At 33.2% G+C, this 14,792-nt stretch overlaps 1 protein-coding gene across 6 annotated transcripts in view; it reads right to left on the bottom strand.

Moving 5' to 3' along the window:
* SLC4A10 (solute carrier family 4 member 10) overlaps window positions 1–14,792 on the bottom strand; it is a 301,324-nt gene that overhangs the window by 88,240 nt on the left and 198,292 nt on the right. For 3 of the 6 annotated variants that reach the window (XM_027590053.2, XM_027590050.2, XM_027590052.2), the window contains exons 7-10: window positions 11,892–11,983; window positions 10,838–10,927; window positions 5,660–5,817; window positions 2,288–2,375 (exon numbers count right to left, since the gene is read on the bottom strand). In XM_027590053.2, coding sequence (XP_027445854.1) covers window positions 2,288–2,375; window positions 5,660–5,817; window positions 10,838–10,927; window positions 11,892–11,983 — 428 coding nt within the window. The remainder of the gene's footprint in view (window positions 1–2,287; window positions 2,376–5,659; window positions 5,818–10,837; window positions 10,928–11,891; window positions 11,984–14,792) is intronic. The other 3 variants (XM_027590051.2, XM_027590054.2, XM_027590055.2) reach the window with 3 other exon arrangements.

Genomic DNA, 14,792 nt, shown 5'->3' with positions numbered 1-14,792 from the left:
AACTATTCATTGCCTTCAAAGCAATTAGATAAGCAGAACAACCTCTTTACCTGGGCTTTGAACAATAAAAAAAGTTCTTTCTCTTTTAAAAGTATTTAAACATTGTTTTGGTATTCAATGGATCTACTATTATAATCAATTGCTCTGATTTTCTGGAGTAACTTTCTGACTGTTTCTGCTTCTCTATCCCACTGCTCACAGAGAGTTACAAATCGCCCTAAAACTAAGCTCTAAACTTTCAAGTCAAAGGGATTTATGTTTGAGCCCGCATTTAGGTGGCTAATGCTTGCTCTCAAATTGCTCTCATTCTAAATCTATGATTTAAAAAACATGGGTGCTTCCCTATTGTTCCATGGCCACCTGATTAGTCAAAAAGACTTTGGAACTGACATCTTTCGGTTGAGAAAACCTTGACTCCTAACTGGGGAAGAGAAGAATTAGGAAGAGAGATACCTTACGTATATATGAACCTCCCATGACACAACATGCTCCTCTCATCGTATAATATATCCCATGCCCCAGAAATATCTTATGTCCTATTGTGGTAGATATAGAAACATAACATAACATGAAATATATGTGCATAAAAGTGACAGTACTTAAATTGTGGACTGCGAATCACAGTGGCATATATTTTGCAATACTGTAAAAACTGCAAAATATTAATCAATATGGAAACACTAAAAGCAAAGATACCGTGAGTGTCTTCTCAAGAGAGTTCCACTAGAGCAGGTTTGTGGTCCTCATGAAGCCCTTTTCCAACTCCCCTGTCCTGTTCCAGATTTCCTCAATAACGTGATACTCACTGTGGTGAACTGAGTAGTGTCCTCTCAAAACATGTCCACCTGAACCTCAGAATGTGACCTTATTTGGAATAAGGGTCTTTGCAAATGTAATGAAGGTAAAGATCTCAAGATAAAATCATCCTAGATTAGGGTTGGCTCTAAGTCCAATGATGGATATCCTTCTAAGAGACAGAAAGGGAGAAGACACACAGAGGAAAGGGAGAAGAAAGCCATGTAAAAATGGAAGCAGAGATTGGAATTTTGCCACCACAAGTCAAGAAATGCCAGGAGCCACCAGAAGCTGGAAAGACAAGGAAACATTCTCCCCTAGAGCCTTCAGAGAGAATGTGGCCCCCTGCTGACACCCTGATTTCACACTTCTGGCCCCCCAAAATGTGAGAAAATAAATTATTCTTGTTTTAATCACCCACTAAGTTTTTACGGCAGCCATAGGAAAGGAATACACTCATTAAGTTGATTCTTTCTCAAATTGATAAAAAAAATGTGTTTTTCTTTCAGCTTTTGGTTTCCTATGTGTAAATATCAATAATGGATCCATATAAAACCTTAAAACATAATCTGGACAGATATAATAGAATTTATATCAAACTCCAAACCAAGTTCAAATTTCCAGGTTTCGTAAACCTAGGGAAAGTTATATACAATACTAATTCGCTCTTTTTACAGATTTTCAAGTATCCAAAGCCATGTATTTCAATTAATACATTAAATTATTTAGATGAGATTCTAAAAAATGCATAATCTGTTATTTACTACTGAATTTTGAATGTATGACCCTTCCATGATCTTTTGTATCTACTCTTCCTTAACAATAAAAACAATAGATTTCCATAACCAGTTATATGTTAGTACTTATTTCTTATTTTTATGATTGTACATTTTTGAGACATACACCTCTTTGAGAAGCTGATAAAAGCTTTTTCCAGTCCAAAAAAATTACATACAAATTTTTTACATAGAAAAATTTGTGTGCTGTATCAAAGAGATCACAGACGCCTTGAAATTCATCTATAGCTCCTCTAATGGTTCAAAGACTCTCAGGTTAAGAACATTCAGGCAACTGTAAAGAGAGTTGATAGATGTTGCATAGCTTTTGGTATCATATATACTATTCAGATAACTACCAATGTTTTTTCAAGTCCTAAAATTATTTTGCCCAAAACAAGATTTGTAATGATACTAACAATGGGGCTCACTTTAGCAGCACATATACTATAGGGGAATATTAATAAATACATTCAAAAGTGTCACTAAATCATTTTCTTTAGAATATGAGGTTTTAAAGCATTATATCCATGTGTGTGAATTTATTACCCCTTTCAAACAAATATTTCCAAAGGAAATTTTATAGTGGAAGCACAGAAGAAGGGGGATTCAATACAGAGAAATCTGATTCACAACAAATAATCATGAATACAGGAACTCCAAAAGTTAAGTGTACCTAGTAAGGGAAAATGTTCCCAATGAACTTGAATAAATACCTCATCTGTCATTAGGGTTGCAATTGATCTGCCAATCTCATGGTACTGTTGACCCTTTCCCAGGGGTCCCAGAAGAATGAACAAAAATCTGTAATTAAGAAGAAGAAAAAAAAAACAAAAAGTTTCATGGTAGAAATATAAAAAATAACTTTAGTAGTTACAGAATCACTCAGCTCAAAGGAATTATTTAAGATGAGGACTTCAATGTAAAATACTTACACATTTTTTCACAGTTTATTACTACTTTAAAGCACTTTATAATGATTGACTTTTATACTTAAGACCCTTGAACAAAGGGAATCCATGGTTATTTTGATCTCAGTGTTTTCCCATTTAATTACTTGTAGAGCCTACATGGTGGTTAGTGAGAATTTTATAATCTTTATTATAATTCTTAGAGGAGGAAGGTGAGAAAAGTAAAATATGATTAAACTTTTCTGAATTATAAGGAAGAACTCACTAATATGCAAATTATAGAATGAGGTAAAGAGGAAAAAAGTAATATAGTATTATAAACAAAGAAAGAACATATGGTCAAAAACAGTAGATATATGTTAAATTTACATTAAATAAAAATTTTTTTGTCAGGAATCAAAGATCAGTTAGGAAGAAAAAAATAGGGAGTTAATGATCTATTAATTCCAATTTTGGAGGAATAAAAATACTGACTGCATTGTGGTATTCTATCTAAATCAGACTGAAAGCCTAGCAAAGTCATCAGCACAACTGGAGCTTCTGAAGAAATCAGTACATGCTCTAATTTTGGAGGACCGGTAATTATCTCTGAAAAGAGATGCTTTCAATGTTAGAGTGAAATCGTGAAAATTTTAAAATGCCATATATTTTGCAATATAATTCAGTGGTATTCACTTGTTAAATGGTTTATAGTCTTAAATGTGAAGACTAATAGCTTTATAAGGTGTAAGTAAAACAGATACTATAACCCTACCCTTCATTTAGTTACAAACTTTAGTGATTACGCATGTTTTTACATAAAGCATATATTATAGTCTTAGAGAGTCTGACACTGATTTTTTGTGTCAGCTGTACCTGAATCCAAGTCAATTTCTACTACACAGAAATGTCCACTATAAATTTAAAACAGAAATAGCTTAATGTGGTGGCAGGTGCTTTATCAACTATAATACTTTCAAGAAATTTTGTAACCTATGTACATCTTGCCATTTTTCAGGCTTCTACTCCATGAGCTATTTATAAAGTCCTAAAAATTTATTCTCTGACATTTTTACTATGTGTTGCTATTATATTCATGGTGTGCCCTTTTGTCCTCCTAAGAGAGAATAATTAGGAACCTCGAACAGCTTTCTTTATTCTATTTGTCTAACTAATCTTCTTCCATTTTTCACCTTTCCAAACTAAATAGTCTAGTCTTTTTAATCTCTCCTTATACAGTGGCTCTCCTGTGCCCCTAATTTCTCCTCCATTGTTCTCTACACATATTTTGCTATGTCAGTATGAAATGAGGTCATCTAAACCTTGACAGTTTTCAAAGTGAGGGTGTATAACCCCATTAAGGCTTTTCTCTACTCCTGGGAATTTTTCTTTTCTTTCTTTTGAAATACAGGAACTATCCTTGTCATAAAGAGCCATCATTGACGCAGAATTTCATCAGACACCTTCCTAATGGTGGAACGGGAATGCGCTGCTTGGTAGACTGAAAAGGAATTTTAAACTACTAAAATAATACCTCTACAATTAGTAAGTTTGACATCTTAAATCTGAAGTCCAAATTCCCAGAAACTCTGAATAGGTTACAAGTTGTATACAGAAAAATGCAGTCTAATCATACTCAGATGTCATTTTAATGTGCTCAGGTCATCATCCCTCTTTTTAATAAAAGTTGGCATGTATCAGAACTCTCAGTAGCCCTCCAACAGGATGAACAGACACTTCTTTCTATAACCTGAGTGGTAACCAGGTTCCTGCTTCAAATCTGTTCCTGTCACAGATTCAGGGATAGGTACTTTTGGGGGATGGGAAGGGCAGAGGGTGGCAGAGAATCTTAAGCAGATTGCATGCCCAGTGCAGAGCCTGACATCCAGGGTTCAGTCTCATAACCCTGAGATTATGACCTGAGCAGAAATCAAAAGTTGATCACTTAAGCAACTAAGCTACCCATGTGCAGCCAAGGATAGGTACTTGAACACCAAATCCCATATTAGTCAGCTGAGGTCTTATGAAATGAGGCCTCTCCTGGCTAAACTGTTCCACATTTTTGGAATATCTTATCCATAATCAAAGCACAGAGTGATATAATCTGCTGTGTTTTTAGTTAAGGCCGAAGGTCCATAGAGGAAACATATTTTACAAACCCAGTACCATAGCACCCGAACTTTTCATCATTTTAAATTGGCTGAGGCATTCAGTGTTTGGAAGAGGAGACATACTAATAGCATCTGAAACAGTTATAGCGTCAATCAAAGGGCACCCAACAGGGGGGAAATGGAGCCCTGCCTAAGTATGTTTTGCTACGGGAATACGAATGGAGTGAAAGCCTATGTGTATATAGAAATCCCATTCGATAGAGAGAAAAAGGAAGAAAGCAAGGTCCCCTGGATGAACTGCTAGGAACCTAACATGCTGAAGTCAATAGTCTTCTTTTTCTTCCCAGTTTTGCCCTTGGAAATATATTTTATGTATAAAATAGAAATAAGTGATAAACAATGTAATTCAGTTTGTGTTATCCCTAAGTTGTTAGTTTTTATGTATAGTTAAATGAAAAATAAGTTTAGGTAATCAAATTAAATTTGTACTTTTGATTTGAATTCAACCACAGTATGACAAATCTACTACCAGTGATTTTTCAGACTCTGTGTATGGGAAGCATGCTGTGCCTGAGATGGAAATACATGGTACATTAGATAGACATTTCCTAAGGTTGGTACTTACATGTATTCAGAAGGCCTACTCAGTCAAGCATAAGCTAAGCCTTCGAAACCTTTACCTTTTTGAGTCTGACCACCCTCATCTGCTGGATCCTCTTTTTGGCCCATAGTCTAAGGCAATCTTTGAGGCAAACCTAACACTTTATCTTTTTTACCAACATTATAAGAAAGGTTTTATATGGCAATATAGACCAGGGTATTCAGAGTTGAGGAGCAAGCCTGAAAGAAAACATTGGAGTTTGAGATGAGGGAGGAAAGGACCGAATAATTTTTAAAATACTTTTTCTCCTCTTCCACAAACAAGAAGAAACAATTTTGTGAATGACCCATTAGTTTCTAGAAAAAACTTTCAGAGGAAATTATATTTACTTCTTGTTTTTTGTTTTGTTTTGTTTTGCTTTTTGGGGGAGGAGTTACCCCAAAAAATGGTTTAGAAAAATGCAAAAGATGCTCTGATAATTTTTACCTGGTTGGAATTGGGACTTCAGCCAGTCCTTGAAGCAGCACAGCAGGAGACAACCTGACAAACGCAACTACAGTCCGATCCAAGAACTCTAACTCCCCGACTAGGATGTTTGAAGCCTCAGCACCTGGAGGAATCTTTTTCATAAAATGCAGATCAACCTGAGAGCATCACAAAATAAAATAAGGTAAATCAAAATTTGCTAAATCATATCCTAACACAGTGCTTCACACATGGTAATCCATCAATAAATGTAGGTAAAATAAATATAGCTTATATAAATATAATGTAAATAAAGTTTTAAGATAGTTAACCATCTCATTTGCCCTTTAAAAATAGTAACTATTTTTTACTTGTATATTTTTCTATGTTCTCATAAATAAGCTGAATACTCTAGTTTTTCTATTTCGTGTCTTTAAAAGACACTTCTTTGGCATCAGCAATCTTGAAATTTTCAGGGAGAAAAACTTACGTGCTCAAGTAAATGAATTACTTTAATCATAATTTAATGAGTATTCACCAATAAATTTAGATATTTTATACTACGTTATCTTAATTTTGTGCACATTTCAATTAATACTCAAAATATGCCTATTTCAAAAGAAATGTAACCATGTTTCTCCTTACAGTATAAATTATGACTTTAGTCTCCATCTTTCTTCTAGTTTTTCTATATCCTTCACATTCTATACTTGGCCTGATCATTCTTCAATTTCAATTTCTCATCAGAAATTAGAATTTAGATATAGCAGAGTAAAGAAAACAATAAAGGTATTAACATTTGAAGTTGCTGAAGAGCCACAGTTAAATTTCTGATATGAGATGTCTGTGATGGAAATGAACATACACAAAACAAAAGTGATCATTAACAAGAAGAAATGCTTAAAAGGTGAATTCTGGAAAATGATTGTAAAACATTCTTAAGAGTAAATATCAATTTTTATGCACAGGGCCTCAGTAAAAACCAAATAGTGACTCTATAGCCAATTTCACAAGGCTTATTTCTTGTTTCTAATTCATTTGAGTTGCTTTTTATGGGTATCTGTAGGGAGAATAAGAGTTTATCTGCTACAGTAATTGGTTTTATGCTCTCATGTTAATGGAATGGGGGCCGAAGGTCAAAGTCGGGATAGCCAAGGGAGAGAGAAAAGAGCTCTGGTAAATATAGGTGAGGTTAAGAAGATTTTTTTCTTTTGCAAATTCAATGATTTGAGATTTTTTCCAAGAAGTTTAAGATGAAAAAAATTACAACTTTTAGAATGAGTACCTTAGGAAGTCCATAGCCAGACTGTAGTGACTACATTAAATATGTTACTTTCAGAAATCAAGACCTCAGCATAGCTAGTTAGAAGGTTTATAACTACCTAATTTTTCTATAAGATAAGGGTGCCATAAAACATAAATCCTATTATATGAAATACACATTTTATCACAAGGATTAAACATAAAAATAATCTGCAGTACTCCACTAATAACATTAAATAGAACCAAGGTTTTATTTTAAAGGAAAAAAAATGATTTAACAAAACAAAACTGCCTATAAAATTTATGACAAATATTATAAATTCTAAAGTTTTTATTCTACAAAAATACTTCCAAATATAAATTTGTAAACTCATAAAACATATACATTGGGATATTACATGGTAAATATTTTCCTTTTATGGAATCTAACTTTTTAATTTATAGATACAAAGTATTTATTTACCTTAATAATAGAAGGTTAAATTTCATGGGAATTATTATCATATTTTCATTTTTATTTTTGTAGCTAGAAGAAATGCACACATTGAAAATGCTTTAAATTAGTAATGTTTTACAATTTTACAATAACGCATAAATTTTCAAGAAGAGAATAAAAGATTACCTATATACTATTAGTCCTGTGAGAAAAGCATAATATATCTTCATAAGTCTTTTAGGGTCTTTTTTCCCCCAATGGAAATAACAATTATACAATGTTAATACACTGGAACAAAATTTAAAGTGAGAAAGCAGCTTTTTGAGAAAATTTATAATTGATAAATATGAATTATATTGGTAATACCTGTCATAACTTTACTGAGAAATTTAAATTCTACCCAAAAAACTCTCTATAAATTCATTTACTGCTTGACAAATGCTGTAGCCTCAACTACTGACGTCTGTGCCTCAGTCTGGTGGCAATCATAAAAATAAATGCTTTAAGAGGCCATTTAATTAAATCAAGGAATACATAGTGTGCTAAAATAGTCTAATTTTACAAAAGTAAATATATGATCCTAGCATTTGAATTTTTTTTTGCATTACATAATACCTAATATATCATCAATTTATATCTGTTATTTAGAAAAAGCATAATTTCAGGGTTAGCAAATTTGTCTTTTGATTTAAAATGTAATAATTTATAGTTAAATAATATATATATGGAATAGCCATTATATTATACTCATTACATTATATTATTCTTGGGGTAGTCATATATTTGGGAGTAATAGATTATATAATACATTATCTAATTATATTATTATATTATACAATTATATGTTATATTGTTCTTGCATTAGCCCTATATTTTTGTATTTGTGCTAATATATTATTCAGAAGAACCCTGACAATCTAACTACCTTTTAATATAACAAAAGATCATATTTAAGAACCACAATTTAACCTTTTATAAAATTACAAATACCTAAAACTGCTCTGAAGAACTAGGCTAAATTATACCTTTAAGACAATCCTTACGTGGACTCGAGCAGCTGGAATGAACATAAAGAAACCAGAATTTTCTGGTTCTCTGAAGAGGAACTTGAAATCAAGGTATATACTCTTATGACTATGGATTCACACTCATGCTTCTGGGTTCTCTAGACCTTTAAGCTAAGAAGAGAAAGAAGCTTTATTCTGGGCATTTGGTACTTAAGCTGCAGGTGAGAAACAGATATATCTCTGGGGAACAAGGTTAGACAGAAGATCATGGCAGAACAAGAAGTGTCTGGACAAGCCACATGCTGAGATGTGAAGGAAGCAGTGATGGGACTTTAGGGAGAAAGTTTAAGTCTTAAGCCCATTATAGAAAGTACAAGAAAATTAATAGGGATTCTCTGGGGAGAAATGGTGTTGTGACACTAACCAGCCAGTGATCTTGAGCAGCTCTCTTACTTTCTCTGGGATTCAGCTTTCTCACTTTCTAAATGAGAAGATTTCTAAGGTTACCTATAGTTCAAGGATTTATCATTGAACCAAATCCACTCATTGTAATATGTTTCACATACTAAAGATAGATGCGAAAGAAAGTTCCTTCTACATAGAAAATAACGTGTAGTCTTCTTTGGGTCACTTGAAATAAGAGAAACACCACCAACATCTGGGAAATACTAAAATAGCCATCTTCTACATGGCAGTTTAAAAAACAAAAAGATATAGAGTGTTTTGACACCTTTGCTTTTTAAAAGCATTATGGGAAGCAAAAACCTGACAACTCAGATTATATTCAAAAACATTCCTCAAATTAATAGATTTGATGAGCTTATCCATTGGAAGGGTTAAAAATATGTAGATTAAAGGTACCTAGGATACAGTATTAAGTCACATGAAATGAATAAAGACTTTTTTCCCCTTAACATCTCAAAATTCTACTCGGGTTTGGAATCTAAGTATTAAAGGTTAAATATTAACATAGCCAAAGTAACCTGGAGACTAGCTGAGCTTTCATAAATTCACCACCAAACTGAAATCATCAGAGCTAAAATCCCTTAACTCATGTATCTGTAAAATCTGGCACTAAATTTGTCTCCATAATGATGGATCACATTTGTTCTTTTCAAACCTTATTACCCTGCCCTCCCAGGTCATCAGGTAAGAAGTATTACTTGGAAAAAAGTTCCAGAACTAAAGGTTTAAATTACATTAAATCTCATAGGATTCATTCAACAAATACATCCCAAGCACCATTCAAGGCACTAGACATCCAGGGGAGACCAAAACATATTAAATTCTGGTCTAGTATTTATTTTTGATACTATTTCCACTAATATTACCAACAACGACAATAATAATAACCACTTTTTATTGAATATCTGCTATATGCTCAGGACTCTGCCAGGCTCTCTCTCTATATTATCTCATTTAATCTTTACAACAAAATTAGAAATAGGTAATATTGTTCTTATTTTACATATGAGAAACCTGAGGTTCAGAGAACTTCTCCAAGATCAGATAGCTTATAAATGCTAGAGTTAGGATTCAAGAGCTGATGTTCTTTCTCAAAAGCCATGTTCTTTCCAATGTGCCGTGATATGGACAAGAGACTAGGGAATAGAGATGGTGGGCACTGAGTAGAGGGCTATAGAAATTTCACTTGCCTGTTAAAAGATGAAATGCACCAGTGATTGGAAATGCAGTAAGGAAGACAAGGATTAAAGGAAAGATATATATTTTTCTCTCTTCTGTAGTTCTAATTGTTTGGGGGGAACTGAAGATAAGAATATTCTCCCCGATTGACAGTATTCATTTTCTTTCAGTTGTAATAAAGCATTTGTGAAGGCTGCAAAGGTAGGTCGGAGAACTAAAAGCAAAATGGTACGGAGAGGGGCGCCTGGGTGGCTCAGTTGGTTAAGCGGCTGCCTTCGGCTCAGGTCATGATCCCAGGGTCCTGGGATCGAGCCCCGCATCGGGCTCCCTGCTCGGCGGGAAGCCTGCTTCTCCCTCTCCCACACCCCCTGCTTGTGTTCCTGCTCTCGCTCTCTCTCTCTCTCTCTGTGTCAAATAAATAAATAAAATCTTAAAAAAAATGATATGGAGATATAAAATTCAGTGTCAAGGGGTTATATCTTTTAAAAAAGTTAAAAAGTAGTTTATTTCAAAGGATGTGATGCATTATCATTGTTTTTGAGAGTGTTAAATGTGCCCTTGTTATACTGTTAGTGCCTGCATAAATAAGTAAGCAACTTTTTATGTCATTGTTTTTAAAAAGATATTGTTTCAAATGAAGAATTTCAGAAATTAAATGTATGGCAGCTTGCGACAATTTTATTCCAACTTGCAGATGAATGAAGATGTAATGCTTTAAAAAGATATGTTTTTTTTGGAGCGGCAAATGGAATAATACATTTGAACTGGCTTAATATTTGAATCACATGCCTCCATATGGTGAAATGAGCTTTGAACCACTGTAGAAAGACAGCCCAAGTATGCCCTCACCTCTCTCTCTTGCTGGTGTGGAGGTCCTTTTTCATGCCTTTGTTTCATCCCACAGGGACTAGTATGCCCCTTTTGTTGGCCTCCCAGTCCCTGCACGCATAATTAACAGACTTAAGCTGGTACACTGTGCTCCCACGGAGACTCCACCAGGCACCAGAGGAATAACATGCACATGACTAGACCTAGACCATTTAGGCACTGGCAGAGGCATTCTGAAACAGCAACAAGGAGCTGATCGCCATTAATCTTCAGAAGCTCGATGCAGGCAACTTCTACTCTGCCTCCCATTCCCACCTCCTCCCACTGTTACAGTCATTGCCAGTCCTAAGTGCTTTCAAGGGGGAAAAAAATCACTCTTGGTTACTACTGTTTCAGCCACTCAGATAAAGAGAATTGTTGACCCTCTTTATTTTTCATCAATGTGGAAACTCCTCTTTTCTGGTCAAGTGTTAGTTTGCCATAGCCTTCGACAGCACATATACACTGTCAGGAATTTGCTAACCAAAGTCACGTGTATTCTATTTTCTTAGAACATGTTCAAGTAAATGATCTCATTTGAATTGTCTCTATTTAGATGTATCCCTCAACAGAATCAGTTGTTATTATATTTTTATTCAAAACTCTGTTCAGTCTTATCAGGTCTAGTGTTTCCTTACACTAAGACCTTCCTCGATTATGACAATTAAGTTTATATCATATGGTTTGTTTTCCCACAGATAGAAGAAAAATGATTTTGGAAAAAAAAACTAGCAATAGTTTTAAACAATAAACTTCTGTTAAATTTTCTGTGAAGTCCAGCTATCCTGTTTTTCTCAAAGAGATACATTATACCAAGTGGCTGAAACCTGAAGACTATACATAAATCTTACACATTTGGTTTCGTGAATAAGCAAAACATGTGAACTTAAATGCTAACGTCATATATAACAGTATCAAGCTTTGGCTAAGAAACAAAAAAAAGTGCATGCAAAAAGTTGTGTCAACACCTCTTAAAATGGGTAGTAATTTCTAGTAATAACTCAGTGGCTTACTTAAATGAGAGAGAAAAGCTTACCTTGCTAAAGTCAACAGTGCTGTTTTCTCTGCTCACATCATTTTTATTTTCAACACAGGCTGGAGCAGACTGAGGAGAAACAACCTGACCTGCTAAAAGAAATTGTTATTACAGAATACAAACAATTACTTACATAATTCTAGACAGATTGAGTGAAATATGAATTAATCTAGGCTAACATAGGTTTCTTAATGAGTTTATGAGGTAAGCATGAAGGGTCAATATAAATAGATCGATATCAAAACAAATACTCTTATTTGTCAGTTACAGATAGAAATGGGAGAATTCAGTCAAGGAAAAAAAACCCCAATTCTCAGATTAAAGCTCCATAGCTAAGTGGTTATTCTCTATGAAGAAGATCATCTACAAAATATTTAAATCTAATCATGGTTTTGAAACATCATTGATTTCTAAATTTCACCCAAAACTAATGATATATATGTATGACATATATATATATGACAAGATCTATGATTTAAGCTCAACCTGAAGAATTAAAAATGTACTTTTTTAAAAGGGCAAATATTTATCTGAATATTTATTCAGATATATCTGAATATATAACATATTTATAGCTTCTATTGCATCTGAAGAAAACAGACAATGACAAAAAATGCTTTGACAAAAACTTCTAGAGATTTCTATATGACAGGGGCAGTTAGAAATACCTTTCTCTTACACAGTACAGACCCTGTGAATATGATTTTATCCTTGTTACTCTTCAATTATGTAAGTATATTGATATTGCCCTGCATGAGAAAAGACCAATAAACTTGAATTGCATTAGTTTTCCATTAACACTAACCAGCAACTTAAGTACTTTGTAGTCTTTTCCCCATTATAGGGAAGATTATGATATTAGTTAAATGGACAGTAGAGGTGGGGATGTGACAATGGGTAGTTAAATTCCACTATTCACGAAATACGAAACATCTTTTTCAATCACAGCTTATCAGAAATCTGTCCATATTCAGCAATTAAGTGATAAAGATTAACAAGCTCTGCTTCCTTTCACTTGCATCTTTCTTCTTCCCTAAACTCCCACCCCCCCTCACTTACTACTTTTGCTGTGAAATCAGTAATGGCAACCCAGCTTTGAAGCCTTGACCATATTTATGACCATAACTCAGTGACTCCAAATTACTACTCTTATTTGCCTCAGCCTTAGACAGAAATACTCTCTCCTCTCTCTGCCTGCTTCTTCTCTGTACCCTACCTAAATCCCAATTTTATTCAAAGTTCACCTTTAGTCTCATCTTCTCCACTTACTAGAATCTGTACTTATCCGACCTTCTCTAAACTATTAGTGTATATACAAATAGAACCTTTTCTTTAAATTCTCTCCTGAAATCCCACTTATTCTGTGTTACCTAGAAATTACCAAATATGACTTAAAATACTAATAATTTGCTTTCAAATATTAACTATAATTTTGCTGTTGGAATGATTAAGCCTCTCAGGCAGGGGTTGCTTATTCATAAGTACAATTTTGTTATGTTTTTAAATTGTTATATTGCCAGAAAGTAATGGATTTAAGATTCTTCCAAAACTTCAATATTTCTCTGCTTTCACTACACAAAGTAAAATAATACATTTGGTGAAGATTTAAAAATGAATTTTTATTTTTTATTTTTATTTTTTATTATTATTATGTTCAATTAGCCAGCATATTGAAAATGAATTTTTAAAGCAAATTTACCTCCAACCATGTGCACAAATTCTGATTATATCATATTCCAAGACATACATGAGCTTCAGAGAAATGATAGACGTAAACTGCATCAGTTATTTTCATTCTCCCATTTCTAACCGCCATGTGCGGCTATGACTGTGAACTGTTCATTAGCAGCCATTTCATTTATCATTCTCAAAATAATAACTGTAATTTTAAAAAAACCTTTTACATAATGCATTTGTGCTACTAACAGATGTCTTCAATCACCAGTTTCACATCATTTCTCCATATTTTCACGAATTAGAACATTAGATATATTTAAACCTAAATTTACTGAATGTTCCATAAAATTGAGTGGTGAAATTCAAGGCGTGGAAAAATTAAATAAACATATATTGGCTTTCTTATAATAATTTATTTCATGTTATATAAACCTGCATGGAGGGACAATTATTTAATTTGATCAGCAAATACATACAAAAAGAGAATCAACCCAATGCAAAATCAACCACTTTGAAGAGATTTAACTGGATAGAAAATATGCCATGACTTAAAATCTGAAGAAATTGCATAGCCTGTGTTTTCATATATATACTTTAAAAGCAGAATATTTTATAAATTACCTTCAGCTCATGTGCTATCTTTAAACCATTGGCATTTGCATTTCCTCTTGTAAATATTAACACTTTGAGATTTATTGTTCTATTCTATTCTTGTTCTAAGATGATGAAAATATTACAAAATATTACCTCATAAAGGTGATAATCAGGAAGAGTACTTAACTAGCAGAAGACATAGGAGGTGATATGCTATTTCTTGCAAGTTCTAAATTCTAGAGATGTGAATAGAATGTATGCTAATATAAGAGAAAGGCATTCAAACTATCAACCTATGCTATAGAAATATAAGCTACAAATTTGATATGTTTTATATTTCAGAGGTAATAGTTAAATAATAGAGGTAATTATTAGTAATAAATATATTTAATCACATCAGTCCTGCAAAGTTTAAAGAAAACTCCAAATTTTATTTCTTAATATGTACATTAATTTGTTAAAATGAAATAGGCATTGAATGTTTGTATCTTCAAGGTAGTTTCTGAAAACTTAGCAGGATGCAGAAAAATACATAGATATTATTATTTAATAATTAAACTGACAAGCTTGGTTTGGGTTATTTTGAAAAAATAGAAGTCTTTAAGGGGCTTAAAATTGTATTTGTTATAT

This window comes from Zalophus californianus, chromosome 3 (assembly GCF_009762305.2).
Source record: "Zalophus californianus isolate mZalCal1 chromosome 3, mZalCal1.pri.v2, whole genome shotgun sequence".
NCBI lineage: Eukaryota > Metazoa > Chordata > Mammalia > Carnivora > Otariidae > Zalophus > Zalophus californianus.
Note: the sequence above shows the minus strand (reverse complement) of the source record. Positions and strands in the feature narration are given on the sequence as shown.